The sequence below is a fragment of the Clupea harengus genome, unplaced genomic scaffold, assembly GCF_900700415.2.
Source record: "Clupea harengus unplaced genomic scaffold, Ch_v2.0.2, whole genome shotgun sequence".
Taxonomy (NCBI): Eukaryota; Metazoa; Chordata; class Actinopteri; order Clupeiformes; family Clupeidae; genus Clupea; species Clupea harengus.
In genome coordinates, this window is record NW_024879863.1 from 25001 (window position 1) to 45000 (window position 20000).

Sequence of the window (20000 nt, forward strand, 5' to 3'; positions counted from 1 at the left end):
TATACATATACCTGGGCCCGTAGACATATTTATGTCAATCTAAATACTCTGAATAGCCAAGTCGCATTGCCTGACAAAACCAGTTGAAAACCCCTGCACTAGCCAATCAAATCATTAGCTAGCTAATATTCAATGAGAGCCAGATTGAAAAAAACTCTATACATGGTTCTATTTCTACATAAAAGTAAATTTGGCTTTTTTTGTTGATTGGATTTTTTTTTAAGTTACTGAGAAAATGACACTGTACAATGTAATATATATATATATATATATATTTTAACTGAAAAATAAGTTTGCACTTTATATGTAAGGGATGAAAATACCCACAAGGTAAACAGCTCACTAACAAAGTTACACAGCAGTTACCAATTCATAGCAGTGTGATCGGTTGATGACCGGTCAATCGTTCTAGAAACGTCTGCGTCATGAACACACCCAACTGGAAAACATTTTCGCAACAGCATATCATACTCCAAACGACAAACAGTTTGGAGTCTATATCGCATCGCCTTGAGGTTCAGTTAAACACAGTCTTCAACCTGGGGCATCTGTCTCTGTGGCGCAATTGGTTAGCGCGTTCGGCTGTTAAAAGAAAGGTTGGCGTTTCAAGCCCACCCAGGGACGGGATGTCTTTTCCTTCAATGATGGGAGAGTATCTTTCTAAAACAGCAATGCTTTCTGCTCAGTACAATGAAAAATTATTACCTGCACGACTGTAGATTATAGGCCCATCAAACTATATCATTTGATATTAAAAATGTGTTAGGTTTCTATTCCTAATCAATGTGTTATGTATTCAACATACACATTTGTGATGTGAAGTTGTACATATTTTAGAAGCATATGCAATGTTAGATGGTTATGATCATTTCAAATTATTTTAATCTCATTGCCTTCAGATGCATCAACAGAGTTTCCCACAGGAAAGTCTGAAACTATGATCTTAAAAGGCAGTCTAGGGTGCTTGAAGGCAAATGTGCTTGCTGCATGTTCTATGTGTCCCGCATGTGTGTAAGGGTTAGAGCTAATGTTAGAATCAAAAGCTTCCGCAACGGCATTGCAGGGGGTCCGCGACATGAGCCTATGTTGATCAGTTCACCATTGACTTTTTTTATTTGTATACATATACCTTGGCCCGTAGACTAGGGATGCACCGATACCACTTTTTTACAAACCGATACGAGTACGAGTATTTTTATTTGTGTACTTGCCGATACCGAGTACCGATACTGATACTTCTTAGATTTGGTCTCCATGAAAGTGCAATTTAAAAGTGCAATTAATTTGGAGGCAGATTTTATTTTTATCTCTCCAGATTATGTCAAGCCTATAGTACAAAATTAACAGAAGGCTATCCCAAGCCAAAAATAAATAGAGCTTTCTGGTTTTAACACACAAAAAAAGCCTTCAAACAGACAATATCATCACATTAGACAAAATGCAAATATAACCAGATGAAGGCAATTCAATTTGCTGCATAGTTAACAACACAGTCTGCTTAACAAAAAGTGAACAGAACTATTACTGGATTAGCACAAGAGCACATTTCAGTTACAAAAGAATCAGAAGAATCTCCTGCTCAAGTACACAATCAATCACTTAACCTATGTGGCACAGTCTTTCTCTCTACCTCTCTCTCTGTGTGTGCGTGCGCGTTTTTTTCTTTTGCAAGACGTCAGTTAAGATTGGTTGCTTCGTCTTGCGCCGATAGCATCAGTGAACTCGGTGTACTTAGCACTATGGTGTGTCTTCAGATGTTTAATCAAATTGCTTGTGTTAAACAAAGTACTTTCCTTTCCGCCCCTAGACATCGTAGCAGTGCAGATCTTACACTGTGCCCTACTCCTGTCGTCGTCATTTATCTTAAAATGAGCCCAAATCGCCGTTAAGGCAGCACAACGAAATTGCTAATCGCTAACGAGATGCTAGCAGCTAAATTTAGCGAAACCTGTATACTGAAATACTTTGACACTATGACAAACTTTCCTAACACAGTCAAACATCAAGCAAATGCAACACAAGACGGCAAATAAGCTACTTACTAGTCTGGCAGAGAGTGGTAGGACAGGTAGGACAATACATCACATTTTGTGTCAGCATAGACCGGCCAGTTTGATGCAGTGAAATACTGACGAGTGGTATCGGTGCTTGGTATCGGCAATTGACCGATCGCGAAACTCCTCCCTAGAACGGCCCTCATCCAATCATACCTTAGCAACCGCTACTAAGAGAAAAAGGTCCGACAACTTTGAGGTCTGAGCAGCATGGTGAAACAGTGTGACTACGGGACTTGTAGCTCTGATACAGAGATTAGAGGGATGCGTCGTTTTCCCCCCGCATTTCCAAAGCCCAAAACACAGGAGGAAAGGTGCCGGTGGTGGATTAAACAGTGTGGGAGACCCCACTCCCAACTCAATATACCGAAAAACACACATATGTCTGCTCCAAAGTAAATGAAGCTGCTTGCAGATAGCTATCTATCTAGCGAACTACGCTATCGCTAGGTATGATAACTAACTATCTAGTTGAGAGAACATCCCCAAACAGTTATGGTTCATGACAACTTGTATTATTACCACTACACGTACATAACTAGTCTCTCCAACTAAAGTGTTAATGTTAAAATCAAAATGTTAATGTTACCGTCTGTAAAATTGCACGCTGATCTATCCTAGCTAGCGATAGCAAACGCCAGCATTGAACAGAACTTTTAACGAACACTTTGTATTTATGCTTTATACAACATTGAACAGAACTTTTATCTAACACTTTGTATTTATGCTGCTGGCGTTTGCTATCGCTAGCTAGGATAGCTCAGCGTGCAACTTTACAGACGTAGCATTAACATCGCTAGCTAGGATAGCTCAGCTTGCAATTTTACAGACGGTAACATTAACATTTTTGATTTTAACATTAACACTATAGTTGGAGAGACTAGCTCGAGCTTAACATACTGTATCAATGTTGAACAAAAGGCCATTATGAAGTTTTTTTTATTTTAATCTTTGTAGCATTTTGTGAATGGGCAACCTACTCCTGAGTATCCCAAGGTATGCATAAGGCACAACCTGAGAGCAATAACCTGGCGATCTGATACAAAGCCATAGCATTACATCAGGATCATCATTTTACAAGCAAGTTATCACTACAGTGACTGTAAATACTTTCAGCAACATGCACACACATCCCTTGAACAATAACGTTACTAGCAGCTATCCACACTGGCACGTTACTGTACTGTTCTCTAGATTGTCACCATCCTAGCTAGCTACCTCCAGAGTCTCTCGCCAGAGACGGAATAAATAATAAGAATAAAGAATCGTTGTAGGTTATTAGCTAGCTTGAAATATTATATACAGATCTTACCCAGTGGTGAAATAACATGACTAGTCTACAAGGCTGTGCTGTTTGTATTTAATGAAGAGGTCGTGGGGTTTCTCATTTTTTTTATTGAGACCTGTATGCATTTGCTTCGATTATTGTTGTGTCCACTTCGTTGTTGATCTTAATATTTTGGGTATATCCTTCCACTGCATATTGCAGTCCCTTTAGCCTTGATCTGGAGGATATCGTGGAGGTATTACTCCAAAAATCATCACTCACACTGACAGCTATAGCGCTTGTCCCCGTACTCGCCATGGCTTTTGGCTTGACAGTTCCGGGAATTGTGTCGGACATAGCAACAGTAACTAAGGGGGCGGGGCCCTGGCGATCGGTCAATTCACAAACGAGTACGAGTACGAGTATTTTAACGAAGTATCGGCACCGATATTTATGTCAATCCAAATATTCTGAATAGCCAAGTCGCATTGCCCACAATACTGATGCAGACCCATATTCAGCGAATAAATTACACTGACAAGTGCTATAGGCAGAATAGCGCGGGGGGGGGGGGGGGGGGGGCGTGGCAGCGGTGGTTAGTGACGTACCCTGATCATTTGACATATGTTATCATATATGTCTATGAGCGTTATAGGCAGAATATGTGTGCGGGGGAGGGGGCGTGGCGGCGCTTACAAACATGAAAAATAAGGGTATGGGACTGTAAAATATTTTGGGAATCACTGGCACATTAGTGGGCCGCGGATTACTTTCTTGTCAGAATGGTGGTCCCTGGGACAAAACCAGTTGAAAACCCCTGTTGTACATAATCCATCCCCATACACCGGAGATTTCAAGAGTACAAATGCCTATCAATATGCAGTTGCAGGATGAGTGAACGACACCAAGATATGGCATCTGGAGACAAAAAATATGTATGTGATCACAGGTCATGTAAGTAATTCAAACAGCGATTATCAACCGTGTTATTTAAGTGGTGGTTAAGAGTGCCAATATGGGCTAACGAGTTGTAGCTAAAGCCTCTAGTAAATGGCAAAACAGCTCGCTAGCTATTAGCACTCTAGCTTGCTCAGGAGAGTTTAGCTTTAATAAGACAGTCATTATTCACGATTGTATCAACGTGCTGCATTTTACTTAACAGGTCAGTCATTCCCTAAATCTTTTGGAATAGAACGAAATTGTATATTTGGGTTTCTTTGGCGACAGTTGTCGCATCCAACAGCACAACATATTCCGGGCATTTGAACTTTCTGTGGGTTGTGACCGACGCACAGCTAGACTACTGTGTCCGTGTTGGACACAAATATGGCGGCGCTTAAATGGGCCTTTAGGGTTAGACACACCCCAGGCCTCCGTGTACAACCGCCACTGCCCAACAGAACCATGTAGACAATTATTTGGGAATATCTATTTTGTTATTTAATGCCTGGTTTCTATCAAATTAAAACATGACATTTTCACTAGCCTGGCTCTCCGTGCCTTGTAATTAACTGCACTACCTTCTCCTGACAAAACACCACTTAAAAAGTTCGTTCAGGGCCTACCTGTGGAAGATGTTTTCAAGTCGGAGTCCCCTTGACATAAACTTTGCGGTTTCGCGTCACAGAACTCACCTCCCTGCTCATGTTTACTGTTGACGCCATTTTGGGTCGTAAAGATTAATAAGGTCAGCAGTAAGCATACGGTGATTGTCATTGTAACATCTAAAGTTAAGATACTTCACTTCTTTCAACCAAAGCCTGGGACCGATCTGGACTGGACTCTCTCAAACTCTCCTATCAATACCGCCCAAGAATGAACAGCCCCTTGCGTCATTCCGTCATCAGGCTTCCCGCTACGTGCATGATGGCATGAATCGGTGACTTTCATAGACACAAACATACACACACTCAAATAAATAAATAATCACACACACCAAAGTCTGTGATGGTACTCGCCTTGTCCTTAGCCCAGTATTGTAGTCTTTTTCATTACAGCGAATAAGACGAGTCGTAAACAAAGCTACTCCTTCCACAGGTTGTCTCCGTGAATCTCCCACTCATAGTTTGACTGACGGACGTGTTGTTCGTTAAAAATGTAAAAAAAAAAATGGCCTCGTAAATACAGCCAGATAAACACATAGCCCACAAACATCAGTGACAAGCTTGTGGGTGATTCTGGACAAAAAGGTACAGGGAGTTTCAACAGATCACGAGTACCAAACATACACAGAGAAAATGTTTGTGTTGTCACGTAAAACAAAGGTGCATACCGGTATTTAAACATGTAGTTTCAGCGAGAGGCTTCTATATTGAAGACATAGTGCAATACGCGAGTACAACCAGCAGGGGGAGACCAAGCCTTGGACGGATAGGGATTCGCACACACACACACGCACACGCTCACGCACACGCACAGAAGTGAGAGACATAGGAGTGTGGGCTGTGTGAGCAGAAGGGAAATGAATAAATGATGTTTAAAAGTTTGTCCTCAATTCTAATTCTCAGCAAAACTTTCCTCTAGCTGTCCTTTTAGTATGTTCACACACAGTCCTGTCCTTTTAGTATCTTCACACACACACACACACACACACACGCACACGCACACGCACACACACACACACACACACACACACACACACACACACACACACACACAGTCCTGTCCTTTTAGTATGTTCACACACAGTCTTGTCCTTTTAGTATGTTAATATATAATCAGCAACACTGACCCACTGAACAGTAGTCAACACCATTTACTTTCTGCTCTCCCACTCATACAACTACACTTACTACATATATATGCATATTATTTAATTTAATTTAATATTCCTCACTCCTTCACCCTGTAAACTGCTGCTAGCCCTTCTTTTATTTTTAAATTGTTGTTACTTGTTATATGTTATAATGTTATATGTTATTTTTGTTATATGTTATTTTTGTATCTTGTATGCCGTCTACTGCGTAGATGTTGCCTGCCAAGTCTTAAGAATTTCGCTGCACTGAAGCAATTTGGTCATGTGACAATAAACACTTTGACTTGACTTGACTTAGCTTACACAACAACACCATTGCTCGTAGCTTGAATATTCTCTCCCTTGTACGTCGCTTTGGACAAAAGCGTCTGCTAAATGACTAAATGTAAATGTAAATGCAAACAGCAGTGTATATGTGTGAGTGTGTGTTTGTGTGTGTGTGTGTGTCCATGAATGTTTGTTGAGTAGCTGATCTCTTACTCATCAGTGTCCACTCTGAATTTACTCAAAGGAGTGTGTGTGTGTGTGTGTGTGTGTGTGTGTGTTTGTGGGCGGGGGGGGGTGCACAAAGCCCTGAGTCACATGCCTTATACTAACCTAACACATGTGTCATCAAAATCACAAGAGTGAAACTCACACACACACACACACACACACACACAGAGATGCACACGCACACCACACACACACACACACACACACACACACACACACACACACACACAGATGCACACGCACCCCACTCACACACACACACATAGATGCACATGCACACGCACACACACTCACACACACACAAACACAGACACAGACACACACACACACACACACACACACAAACACAGACACAGACACACAAACACACACACACACACACACACACACAGACACACACAGACACACACACACACACACACACACACAGACACACACACACACAGACACACAGACACACAGACACACAGACACACAGTGTCGTGAGAGGGAGAAGCAGAAGTGAGAAACAACATAACACATAATCAGAGAATATGGAGTCAGATCGTCTCTTTTGCACAGACCACATGTAGAACTCTAGAACTCTACTCACTGTGGCACAGACCACATGTAGAACTCTAGAAGTCTACTCACTGTGGCACAGACCACATGTAGAACTCTAGAACTCTAGATCACACGTTAGTGCCCCCACTGTATTCACTGCACCCCCTCACTTTGTTAAAAATAAAACTAAAATAATTTTATAATGATGTGGAATAATATCTCTAGTATGATTTTTTTAAACTCATATTCATGTTTATTAACATAACAGTGAAACCTGCAGATTGTATGGCCGGACGTGAATCTTTGAATGGTAAAAACATAGATGGCCTTTCTAGTTGATATTCCTCATTAGGTGTGGGCCCGTGGCTGTTTCATTGTGCCTCTAACCACATTCAAGAACTGCATTGTTCCATGTGGTTCCACGTTCCCACCCCCTGCTGGTGTTCTTATCTCTATCACCTTTTCCTGAATAAGCGAATAACTACAAAATGTGTTTAATCGATTGGCAGCATCTTGATAAACCAGTCAGCAGGTCGACTAACATTGATTCCATGGTCCAGGCGGAATGGACAAGACAGTTCCCCATTTCTTAGGTTCTGCAAGTCTGATATATTTGACTGATTTGCATGTGACTGATTGATCGATTCAGCAAGAATGATTCAGTAATGTGCTGCCTGTCTCTCTCTCTCACACAAACACACACACACACACACACACATACTCTCTGTTTGTCTACCTGTCTTGCTTATAATGAATCATAGAGCTCAAGAGATTATTCTGCTCCACATTCTAGCTTAAGGTGTGTGTGTGTCCTTTCCCCTTATATGTCAACACACCAACCTACTGTTTTTAGAGGCACTTGTCTTTTCAGTGGAATCACACACACACACACACACACACACACACACACACACACACACACACACATACACACACACATAGACCAGCGGTGTGTGTGGGCAAGATGGTTACAGGTATCCAAAGAATGGGGTGGGATTTTGTTCAAGAGTTTCATGGATATACACACACATACACTCCCCATACATGTAGACCTGCGGTATGCACCCTCACACACCCAACGCCTTGCACACACACACACACCCACCCGCCTTGCACACACACACACAAACACACACACACCCAACGCCTTGTGACAGAGAGTAGAAGTGATGCTTTTTGCTCAATCAGTTATTTTCATTTTCTTCTATCTCTCTCTCTCATCATTGTGTATTCTCTCTCTCTCCTCTCATCATTGTGTATTCTCTCTCTCTCTCTCTCTCCCCCCCCCCCCCCTCTCTCTCTCTCTCTCTCGCTCTCTGTCTCTCCACCTCTTGTTTGACTCTGGCAGATGAAGCCTCATGCTGAAGAGAAAGCTGGACAGAGTCTCCAGGTCCAAGAGAAGAGAGCACATTACTCCAGTTCTAACATCTTACCACTGGCTCTCAGCTAGTAATAGAATGGATTGTTGCTGTGTAGCTACTAGTCTATGAATCTCTGAATGGTTTAGGCCCAAAATACACATCTGATTTGTTTAAAGAATATAACGAGACAAAGGCTCTTAGATCCATGGACTCAGGTCAGCTAGTGAAACCCAGAGTCCAAACTAAACACGGTGAACATGTGTGTGTGTGTGTGTGTGTGTGTGTGTGTGTGTGTGTGTGTGTGTGTGTGTGTGTGTGTGTGTGCAGCTAAACTGCTAAACTGCATCCAACAGGAACAAACCTCCAGAATCTCTTAAATGTGCCCCAAATGTAGCTATTTTAAAACCATGTTAAAAACATTTCTCTTTTCCTATGAGCTCCCAAAATGAGTCTCTATTCTTACTCTTAGTCTTACTGCACTTTAAATATGTCTAACTGCTGCACTTTAAATCTGTTTTACTGCACTTTAATTCTGTCTCACTGCACTTTAACTGTCTTACTGCACTTTAAATCTGTCTTACTGCACTTTAATTCTGTCTCACTGCACTTTAATTCTGTCTTACTGCACTTTAACTGTCTGCGTGTGTGTGTGTGTGTGTGTGTGTGTGTGTGTGTGTGTGAAATCTGTCTTACTGCACTTTAATTCTGTCTTACTGCACTTTAATTCTGTCTTACTGCACTTTAAATCTGTCTTACTGCACTTTAACTTCAACTGTCTCACTGCACTTTAATTCTGTCTCACTGCACTTTAACTCTGTCTTACTGCACTTTAACTTCAACTGTCTCACTGCACTTTAATTCTGTCTCACTGCACTTTAATTCTGTCTCACTGCACTTTAACTCTGTCTCATTGCACTTTAATTCTGTCTCACTGCACTTTAATTCTGTCTCACTGCACTTTAATTCTGTCTTACTGCACTTTAATTCTGTCTTACTGCACTTTAACTTCAACTGTCTCACTGCACTTTAATTCTGTCTCACTGCACTTTAATTCTGTCTTACTGCACTTTAATTCTGTCTCACTGCACTTTAACTCTGGAAGTAGACCTCTTGTCCCTCCCGGCTGGGCTAAGTCAGTGTTCCGAAATAGATAAACACATAGCAGGGGCTACTTCCACTATGTGTTTATTCTACTTTATGTACTTTCTTAAAATTATATTTTTTTATTGTTTTTCACTCTTAAGGACTATGTTTATATATATCCTGGATATTCCATTTTCTTTATTTATGTAAAGCACGCTGAATGGCCTGAGTATGGAATGGGCGACATAGATCAACTGGCCTTTCCATGCATCAATCTGCTACTAGAAGCATTCTTAAAAAGGACATTGAGTAGGCTGCTGACCATCTTGGACAATGACCACCACCCACTACACAGTACTCTTAACGGACAGAGGAGCATTTTCAGTGGCAGACTCCTGTCACTGTCATGCTCATCGGACAGGCTGAGAAAGTCCTTTGTCCCCAGGGCAATACAACTTTACAACGCCACGCAGAAGGGGAGGGGGAGGGAGATGGACTTCTCTGCATGAGTCTACCTCAGTCTCCCCTCCTCTTCTCAGCTCTTTATTTTTCCATCCCACTGTCCATCTTTTTACTCTTTTTACTGGCTATACTAGCCCATTGCACAGACTGTACTATTTATATCACTTTGCACTATCCTCACACACACAAGCACAAGTACTCTATCTTTGCACTATCCACACAAGCACATGAACACTATCTCCCTGCACTCTTTGCACTACTTTCCTCGTGGACATCAACACTGACACAATCAATGCACACTGTAATATCTGTATAATATCTGTATACACCCTACTCCCTGTGAACATGTTCTCCCTATGTGTATTGTTTTACTGTGATTCTACTGTGATTTGTGTATGTATGTTTGTGAGTTAAGTTAAGTGTATAAGCTACTCGATGACCTAAATTTCCCTCGGGATTAATAAAGTATCCATCTATCTATCTATCTAAAATGGGCGGGATTACAGTACTATTCAGGCCGTGGATTGATCGTCATCCACGCCTGTGGTTAGATCTACTATTCCTTTGGGAGGGATGTTCAGTTTCAATAAAAATGGTTGTGTACTCTTATCACCACGTATAATACATCATTGGAATAAAAAACCCTTCCATAACATCAACATGAAATCTTGATTTTGGTTTTGGAGATTTAGAAACGTTGTACAGGAAAATCACCAATTTTCCGTCCAACACAGCTGTACCTCTGATATAATGGTATCGTCTGAACCAATGACTCACGGTCACATGCATTTTGGAGCGTACATAAACACGGAAGCGGACATTTGGTTGTCACCACTCTGTTCCGTTTACAGTATTTGTTGATTCTTTAGCCTTGAAATCACGTACATTTGCCCGAAAATGCCTATGATGTGCGGGGGAACCAGCGAGGCGAAAGAAGCCACTCCGGAGATCCAGGCGATCTGTGACGAGGTGAGTGTGTGTGTGTGTGTGTGTGTGTGCCTCTCTTGAACTGAATGGCGAAGTTCGGCTCTGCGCAGCATTCTTTCTGTATTCGCTTGCGTTCTGTGGCTTTATAGGCTTATAATAATTCACATAATACGCGCTAAAATAGATACTAAATAAACATAGATCGAGGGTCGGGATGATAGAGAAACTAGTTACTTTGTTCAACGTTTTGTTTTGTTGTTTGTAAGAGTTTTCAGCGAGAAAAAGAACATGACGTTTTGACCATGTTCAATGAAACAGAATATCAGGAAACGTCCCTTTGCGGTCTAAAGGCAGGATCAACTCGACGAAGAATGTCCCGAATAAGCGAATAACTACAAAATAAAGATTAATTGATTGGCAGCATCTTGATGAACCAGTCAGCAGGTCGACTAACATTGATTCCATGGTCCAGGCGGAATGGACAAGACAGTTCCCCATTTCTTAGGTTCTGCAAGTCTGATATATTTGACTGATTTGCATTTGACTTATTGATCGATTCAGCAAAAATGATTCAGTAATGTGCTGCCTGTCTCTCTCTCTCTCTCTCACACACACACACACACACGCACACACACACACACACACACACAGTCTCTGTTTCATCATCATGAATCATAGAGCTCAAGAGATTATTCTGCTCCACATTTTAGCTTAAGGTGTGTGTGTGTGTGTGTGTGTGTGTGTGTGTGTGTGTTGTGTGTGTGTGTGTGTGTGTGTGTGTGTCCTTTCCCCTTATCTGTCAACACACCAACCTCCTGTTTTTAGAGGCACTTGTCTTCCACACACACACACACACACACACACACACATACACATACATGCAGCGTGTGTGGGCAAGATGGTTACAGGTATCAAAGAATGGGGTGTGAGTTTGTTCAAGAGTTTCATGAATACATACACACACATACACTCCCCATACATGTAGACCTGCCATCTGCGGTATACATCCTCACACACCCAACGCCTTGCATACACACACACACACACACACTCACCCAACGCCTTGTGACCGAGAGTAGAAGTGATGCTTTTGCTTCAATCAGTTCTTTTCATTTCCTCTTATCAGACTCTCTCTCATCATTGTGTATTCTCTCTCTCTCCTCTCATCATTGTGTATTTTCTCTCTCTCTCTCTCCCTCTCTGTCTCTCCATCTCTTGTTTGACTCTGGCAGATGAAACCTCATGCTGAAGAGAAAGCTGGACAGAAGTATGATGTCTTTACAGCCAAGCAGTACACATCCCAAGTGGTGGCTGGTACCAACTTCTTCATCAAGTGTGTGTGTGTGTGTGTGTGTGTGTGTGTGTGTGTCCTTGTCCTTCTTGCTCTGGAGCTGCCCATATTTATGGTTGGGTTATCAAGATGGTTCATGTGTGAGTGTATAGATATGACATACACACACACCTCACTCAGTGAGAGAGAGAGAGAGTGTGTGGTAGTGAGCGCAGGCGCATTATTGCGCGTGTGTGTGTATTCACCAGCAGGCCAATAAACCACCATCATTCCTCTCTCTTTTTACACCTGTCTGTGAGTGAGTGAGTGAGTGAGTGAGTGAGTGAGTGAGTGAGTGTGTGAGTGTGTGTTCACCAGCAGGCCAATAAACCACCATCATTCCTCTCTCTCTTTACCCCCCCAGGTGCACGTTGGCGGGACGATCACATCCACATGCGAGTGTTCCAGAGTCTTCCTCACGCCGGCCTGAAGAAAGAGCTGCACAGCATCCAGACCGCCAAGGCACACCAGGACCCCATCAGCTACTTCTAACACACACGCACACACACACACACATCCAGACCGCCAAGGCACACCAGGACCCCATCAGCTACTTGTAACACACGCACGCACACACACACACACCACATCCAGACCGCCAAGGCACACCAGGACCCCATCAGCTACTTCTAACACACCACACACACGTTTTTTTTTAAATGAAATAAAATCACGGTTGATGAAAAACTCATGTGTGTCCCATGATTAAAAGTGTGTGTGAATCACGGGGCCACTGGCACTCTGTGTTTGATGGTTTGGGATGTCGCCATAGCAACTTGCAAACAGTGGGTAGGGGAGGCTGTACATAGCTTCTATGTCTATGTTTGTGTAAGTGTGTGTGTGTTTGTGTAAGTGTGTGTGTGTGTGTCTGTGTGTCTTCTCTGTCTGTTTGTCGTCTGTTTGTCTCCAGGCTGTTGGGTGTGTCTGTGACTGGTGGCTCTCTACTGCCCTCTGGTGGCTGAGCTGGGTGGCGTTTCCTATGGTGGCTCTTCCACCCCTGACAGGAAGGGCCCGGTACTGACTGCAGCCACAGACACCTCCACACCTGACAGCAGCAGAGACTGGAGCGTAATCACCAGCAGTGTGTGTGTGTGTGTTTAGTGTAGGGGTGCCTACTGTGTTGTGTGTGTGTGTGTGTGTGTGTGTTTAGTGTAGGGTGCTCTACTGTGTGTGTGTGTGTGTGTGTGCTCTTACTGGTGTGTTTAGTGTGTGTGTGTTGTGCTGATCTACTGTGGTGTGTGTGTGTGGTGTGTCTGGCTGTTAGGTTATCATTACCATGCCTTCATCTTTAATGATCTGTTGTCCCTGGACCCCACCATCTACATGCTACTGTGTGTTTAGTGTGTGTGTGTGTGTGTGTGTTTAGTGCTCTACTGTGTGTTTAGTGTGTGTGTGTGTGTTTGTGTGTGTGTTTAGTGCTCTACTGTGTGTTTAGTGCTCTACTGTGTGTTTAGTGTGTGTGTGTGTTTGTGTGTGTGTTTTAGTTGCTCTACACTGTGTGTTTAGTGTCCTGTGTGTGTTTAGTGTGTGTGTGTGTTTAGTGTAGGGGTGGCTCTAGGTGCAAAAAAGCCGGAGGGTTGACCCCGTGTCCTGTTACGTATGTTTCAGTACCTTTGTTGGTGATTTCAAGACTTAATAAAGAACCTGCCTTTGAGGAATTCCCTTGATGCGTCCTCTGAGAGCTGGGCTGCCACGTAGGGTCTGATACTTATGACCATGTGATATTTCAGTTTTTATTTTAATACATTTGCAAAAATGTCTAAATTTCTGTTTTTTTTCTGTCAAGATGGGTTGCTGAGTGTACATATGTGAGAAAAAAAGAACTTTTTCGATTTGAGCAAATGGCTGCAATGAAACAAAGAGTTGAAAATGTAAAGGGGTCTGAATTACTTTCCGTACCCACTGTATGGTGGACTCAATGCGGGCACATTGACCCAGCCTGAATGAGAGAAGATGTGGGGGCACTGTGGCGCAAGCAGTAGCCCCGACCACATTTTGGGCTTGACGCCCATGGTAGGACACGGGTTCGAATCCGGCCCGATGTCATTTCTCCTGTCCCACTCCCCACCTCTTCTCCCTCTCATTTCCTGTCCACTCTTACACTGCACTATCGATTAAAGGCACAAAAGCCCAAAATAAATCTTAAAAAAAAAAAGTGAGAAGATGTGGACTGTGGATCCGGCGATGGAGGAGGTGTGGCCACCATCTTGCAGGCGGCAGCGGACACTGCAGGGAGCCCTGCTGGAGCTCTGCAGACAGGCATCGGGCCGAATTCGTTGATGTGGACTTAGAGGAGGTCGTGGAAGAAGCTGACCCAGAGGGCCCGAGGGACCGAAGGTAACTCAAATGCTTACTGCCATGAACGAAGAAGGTGGTGAACTTGACCATGATGAGTCAGAGGAAGAAGTCCCTCCGCCTAAACAGGCAGCTCCAGCCAAATGCCACCCCTGCAGCGCCAGCAAAGGAAGCTGGTATGGTGAAGGCTAAGGAAGAGTCTGGGGAAGACGACTTTCGACAGCAGAGGTAGATGACAAACCGGTGATGCCCACGACGACCTCGCTGAAGAGGGGGATGTGGACAAAGACACCAATGCCGAGCAGAGGTATAAGAAGGGTGTTAGGAAACGCCAAGAAGAACACTGACGAGAAGACAAGGAGTATCTGAACAAGGCAGAACATGGAGCTGGAACGTGCGCTGTGCCCACGCGCGAGGACGCCTGGAGCGCCTGCACTCGCAGCATGGAGGATGCACAAGCGAGCACGCGATGAGGCCTACGACAGATACCTCATCCAGAGACCACTTCATAGACTTGAGTATGAGAGTAAGCTGCGGGATGAGCTGGAGCACATCCGCCTGAAGACCGACCAGGAGATGGAGAGTCTGCAGCGCGCCTCTAAGGAGATGTATGAGCGGGAGAACCGGAGTTTGTGGAAGATGAGGGACAGTGCTGTGCTGGAGAAGGAGAGGGCTGTGAACGCTGAGAAGGAGATGCAGGCCAAACACACCAGCTGCTGACCAGCTGAGGCAGCTCCAGGTGGATCAGACAGTCGTGTGGCCAGAGCTGTCAAGCCAGCTAAAGCTGAAGACTTTGAGTCTGAGCGCGCTCAGATGGTGCAGGAGGGAGACGGCCCGCTCCCTCAGCCTGTGTCAGATGGAGTGTGAGAAACACAGAAGAAAGGTTCTGACTTAAGGAGTTTTATGAGCTGCAGTCGTCTTCAGAGAAGCGTGTGGTGGAGCTCCAGGCTCAGGGCAGCGAGCAGCAGGTCAAACTGGAGACCTACGAGAGGCTGGAGCAGGAGCTGGACGACGTCACCATGCAAGCTGCAGAGATGCCAGCGAGAAGGAGGCTGAGAGGTGCTACGGCGCTAATGTGCCACCACCGCCAAACGGCGACTCAAGCAGAGTGTTCACCTTGCTAGGAGGGTCCTGCAGCTGGAGAAACAGAACACACACCTACGGAGATACCTGGAAAAGCAGAGCACCCAGACTGGCAAAGATGTCAAAAGAGCTGGAGGCAGCCAATCAGCTTCTCCAGCAGGCCCAGCAGCCCTACAGCTACCTGATTGAGACAGTGAAGCAGAGAGACATCCAGATCCAGAAACTGGAAGGAGCCTCACTGGAGAGTGCATGTTGCAATGTAATGTTAATGTCATGTGTGTTAATGTAACACAGACTTAAGGCGTGGGGGCGTTGTGGACGGTCGTGTGGGACCGCACATGAACTGCACCCTTTCTGCCCCCATCTTTTGCAACCACTAGCGACCCAAACAGACATGGTTTGCACACACACGCACACACAAACACTCATACCACTGATTACAAATTGGATCCACCTCATGGAGACTGCTAATTGCCTAGACGGCAGAGGGGACACAAAAAATGGTCTGGGCCAGGCCCACCCGGATAAAGGGGTTGGTTTTACAAACCTTTCAGACATTATTTATTACATAGTTATCTCTTTGTTTTATGATTGTGAGGAAATGCTATGTTCGTGTCTCGGAGTCTGTCTTGTCTTTGTGTCTACCCCCCGTGTGTGAAAATGGTGCTGGCCGCCAGGTGTATATATGTTCATTGTTCTGTCTAGTTCGGTTAGTCAAGTCTTGTCAGGTATGTGCATTTATGTGAACCTTTTGATTGTACTGCTGCATGTTGTCCTCTACCCCATTTAGAGGCTGAGCAGGTGATATTCCTGGAGACTGCTGCTTTTTGTCCTCTGCCTATTGAGAGGCTTAGCAGTTCTCCAGAATATTGGAAGCGTAATAAACCTTAAAGTTAAACCCTCACTCTGTCTCTGAGCTTTTCGGGCCAAACCCACACATGTTGACGGCAACCGAGGCTCGGTCCGTCACAGGGCGGGATAAGAGTCCAAGTCAGGTGGGGGTCACACACACACACACACACACACACACACACACATATATCTCATGACTTTTTGAGTATCTCTCTCCTTCCTTTCCCCCCACCAGAACTAAATGTCACTTTACAGGCTACAGCCTCTGAAATGGGTGGGTGTGCTGGAATCAGGGGTTTAAGACAGAGAAAGGTAAAGAATAGGGTTAGAACCTCTGTCCCAGAAAAACATTCATTAGTCAGAACACTAATACACACACACACACACACACACACACACACACACACACACAATGAGACAGAGGGAGTTAAAGAATAGGGTTAGAGCACAGATACACATTCATTAGAACCCAGACACATATTTATTAGAGGGAGGGAGAGCTCTGGGTTAGAGAGAGAAGAGAGAGAGAGGTAGAGAGAGGGAGGGGAAAGAGAAGAGAGAGAGAGAGAGGGAGAGAGAGAAGAAAGAAGAGAGAGAAGAGAGAAAGAGGGAGGGAGAGCTCTGTTTATATCTCCACGCCTAGGGACATCTGTATGAGTCACAGAGAGGGAAGAGAGAAGAGAGAGAAGAGAGAGGAGAGTAAAAAGAGAGAAGAGAGAGAAGAGAGAAGAGAGAGGAGAGAGAGGAGAGAGAAGGGAGAGAAGAGAGAGGGAAGAGAGAGGAGAGGGAAGAGAGAGAAGAGGGAAGAGAGAAGAGAGAGAAGAGAAGAGAAGAGATGAGACTCATTTTAGTGCTGCTGCTCATCTTACTGTTTCTTCAGGATTCACGTGAGTGCAACAGTGGGTTATACAGGACTACTGACAGTCTGTCTGTATAACTGTCTGTCTGTCTCTCTGTCTGTCTGTATAACTGTCTGTCTGTATATCTGTCCACCTTTTTCTGTCACTCTGTTTTCTCAGATGCCAAACGAAAGGGAAGCCGAGCAAAAAAGAAGGGAAGAGGAAGTAACATGCCAGGTGTGTACGTGTGTGTGTGCGCGCGTGCGTGCGTGTCTGTGTGTGTCTGTGTGCGTGCGTGTGTGTGTGTCTATGTGTGTGTGTATGTGTACGTGTGTGTGCGTGTGTGTATGTGTGTGTGTGTAAGTGTGGGTGTGTGTGTACGTGTGTGTGTGTGTGTGTGTGTGTGTGTGTGTGTGTGTGTGTGTGTGTGTGTGTGTGTGTGTGAGTGTGTGTGTGTGTGTACGTGTGTGTGTGTGTGTTCGTGTGTACGTGTGTGTGCAGTGGCGTTTCTACATTAGGGGCAGGTGGGGTACTGCCCCACCAGATCCAGATGACGCTGTTGTGCAGAAAGCTCAATACATTCGTACTTCGCGGCAAAATACAAATATATATATTTTTATGCAAAGTAGCGTGAATATGTGTGTGAATAAACTTGACTCACAAGCATTATAGTCTTGTTTTGGAGTAATTTGATTTGTGTGTTTTTCTGTCTGTGTGCTTGCTCTGTGAAATGCTGCTCTCCGCTGTCCCTCCCTTTCCGGTGGGGCAATGGCCCACGCTGCCCCAGCGTTACTATGTGTGTGTGTGTGTGTGTGTGTGTGAACGTGTGTGTGTGTGTGTGTACGTGTGTGTGTACGTGTGTGTGTGTGTGTATGTGTGCATGTGTGTGTGTGTACGTGTGTTTGTTTGTGTGTGTGTGTGTGTGTGTGTTTCTGTTATGAACATCTGTCAGTAAATGTATTAGTCCTGTCACTCCATTTTTAGCTCCATATATCAATCATTTAAAATCTGTTCATGTTCACTCATCTCATCCCTGTGTGTGAGTGTGTGTGTGTGTGTGTGTGTCTGTGTGTGTGTGTGTGTGTGTGTGTGTGTGTTAAACTCATCTCATCCCTGTGTGACTGTGTGTGTGTGTGTTTTGCCTAGCTGGAATATTAAACCCTGTGAACCAAGGGACGAACTCCATAGACCTGTGTGAGTTTCTCTCTCCCTCTCTTGCTTATTTTCTCTCATATCTTTTACATTGTTTGTGTGTATTCAGCGAACCTCTCTCTTTTCTGCTACCTGCTGGCTGAATGTGGTACTGCCGTAGGAGTTGCTCAGAATCAGCGGAATCATATTCATAAAATCTGATTCTGATTCTTTACTCTTCACTGATGGCGTGTGTGTGTGTGTGTGTGTGTGTGTGTGTGTGTGTGTGTGTGTGTCCAGTCCAGACCTGACTAAACACAAGAACCTTTGTCTTTTTAGCCACAATCGTAGAGGACAACATTGTGCGGGAACATGTGCGAGGTAAGAGCAGACTTACACAGAGGGGAGGAGATCATGTGAGTTTTAACATTCAAAATGTGTGATAATATAATCAATAATGCACTAATGCTGACGTGTGATAATAATATAACCAATAATACACTAATGCTGTCATGTGTGATAATATACACTAATTCTTTATTCTTATTTTCCCCTTCAGTAACGACTCAAGGTCAGTTGCTCACAAACTTACTTTAATGAAGCCTGAAAACATGAAACATGTTGTTAAACATACTGTATCGTGTCATTATTTTAGTCTTATATAAATATATATAAACATAGCGTACCGTGTCATTATTTTAGTCATATAAATATATATAAACATACTGTATCGTGTCATTATTTTAGCCTTATATAAATATATTTAAACATACTGTATCGTGTCATTATTTTAGTCTGATATAGATATATATAAACATACCGTACTGCGAGGGTGAGCTGTGATTGGCTGTTTCACTGTTTGTCACTTCATTCTGTCCGTAGTCATGAACTGGTTGCATAAGGTGGTGGATGTTGGTGAGTAGCAGTCTATCATGACACACTACTCTCTCTCTCCCTCTCTGTCTCTCTCTCTCTGTCTCTCTCCCTCTCTCTATATATCTATCTCCGCCTCTCTCTCTCTCTGTCTCTCTCAGTCTATCCAGAAATCAAGTCTGTTCATCTTTGCTGCCATTATATGTCAAGATATTTTTTTTTGGTCTCTCTCTCTCTCTCTCTTTCTCTCTCTCTTCCCTCTCCCTCTTTTCCTCTCTCTCTTCTCTCTTCCCTCTTCTCTCTCTCTCTCTCTCTCTCTCTCTCCCTCTCTCTGTCTCAGGCAAAGGAATTGCTAATGGTGTGTGCCGAACTGGTAAGTGATGCAGGTGTAATGTCTGTGTGTGTGTGTGTGTCTGCGTGTGTGCGTGTGCGTGTGTGTGTGTCTGTGTGTTTAAAGCAACACTATGCAACAATTGGCCACTTTCTGAGGGATGTTTTTATATGTAGCACCCTCTCGGGTACTGTCGACTACGCCACCCCTTGAAGTGGGCTAAATTATGTCAGAGCAAGGGGAACTCAATAACACTATTGCCAGTTTTTGGTGAAAGTATAAAAATAGTCTTTATTAATAAATAGTAGACACGAGTAGT

The 20000-nt window shown here is 43.9% G+C and overlaps 2 protein-coding genes and 1 long non-coding RNA gene across 3 annotated transcripts in view; 2 read left to right on the forward strand and 1 right to left on the reverse strand.

Annotated features, from left to right (window-relative positions):
- The window catches only part of LOC122130557 (thiosulfate:glutathione sulfurtransferase-like), a 20379-nt gene extending 15184 nt beyond the window's left edge, over window positions 1-5195 (reverse strand). Inside the window, exon 1 of the mRNA XM_042705267.1 lies at window positions 4887-5195. Within this exon, the coding sequence (XP_042561201.1) occupies window positions 4887-5037 (151 nt within the window). The 5' untranslated portion in view covers window positions 5038-5195. The remainder of the gene's footprint in view (window positions 1-4886) is intronic.
- A 5616-nt stretch (window positions 5196-10811) lies between these two features.
- Window positions 10812-12964, forward strand: LOC122130558 (cystatin-B-like). The gene is made up of 3 exons (XM_042705268.1): window positions 10812-10989; window positions 12180-12282; window positions 12642-12964. Exons 1-3 carry the CDS (start codon window positions 10918-10920, stop codon window positions 12767-12769), a joined length of 303 nt encoding a protein of 100 aa, XP_042561202.1. The 5' UTR covers window positions 10812-10917; the 3' UTR covers window positions 12770-12964.
- Window positions 12965-18468: 5504 nt separating this feature from the next.
- Window positions 18469-20000, forward strand: part of LOC122130559 — a 3864-nt gene continuing 2332 nt past the window's right edge. Inside the window, exons 1-5 of the long non-coding RNA XR_006151920.1 lie at window positions 18469-18540; window positions 18817-18858; window positions 19037-19048; window positions 19360-19392; window positions 19691-19723. This is a non-coding gene — a long non-coding RNA (uncharacterized LOC122130559). The remainder of the gene's footprint in view (window positions 18541-18816; window positions 18859-19036; window positions 19049-19359; window positions 19393-19690; window positions 19724-20000) is intronic.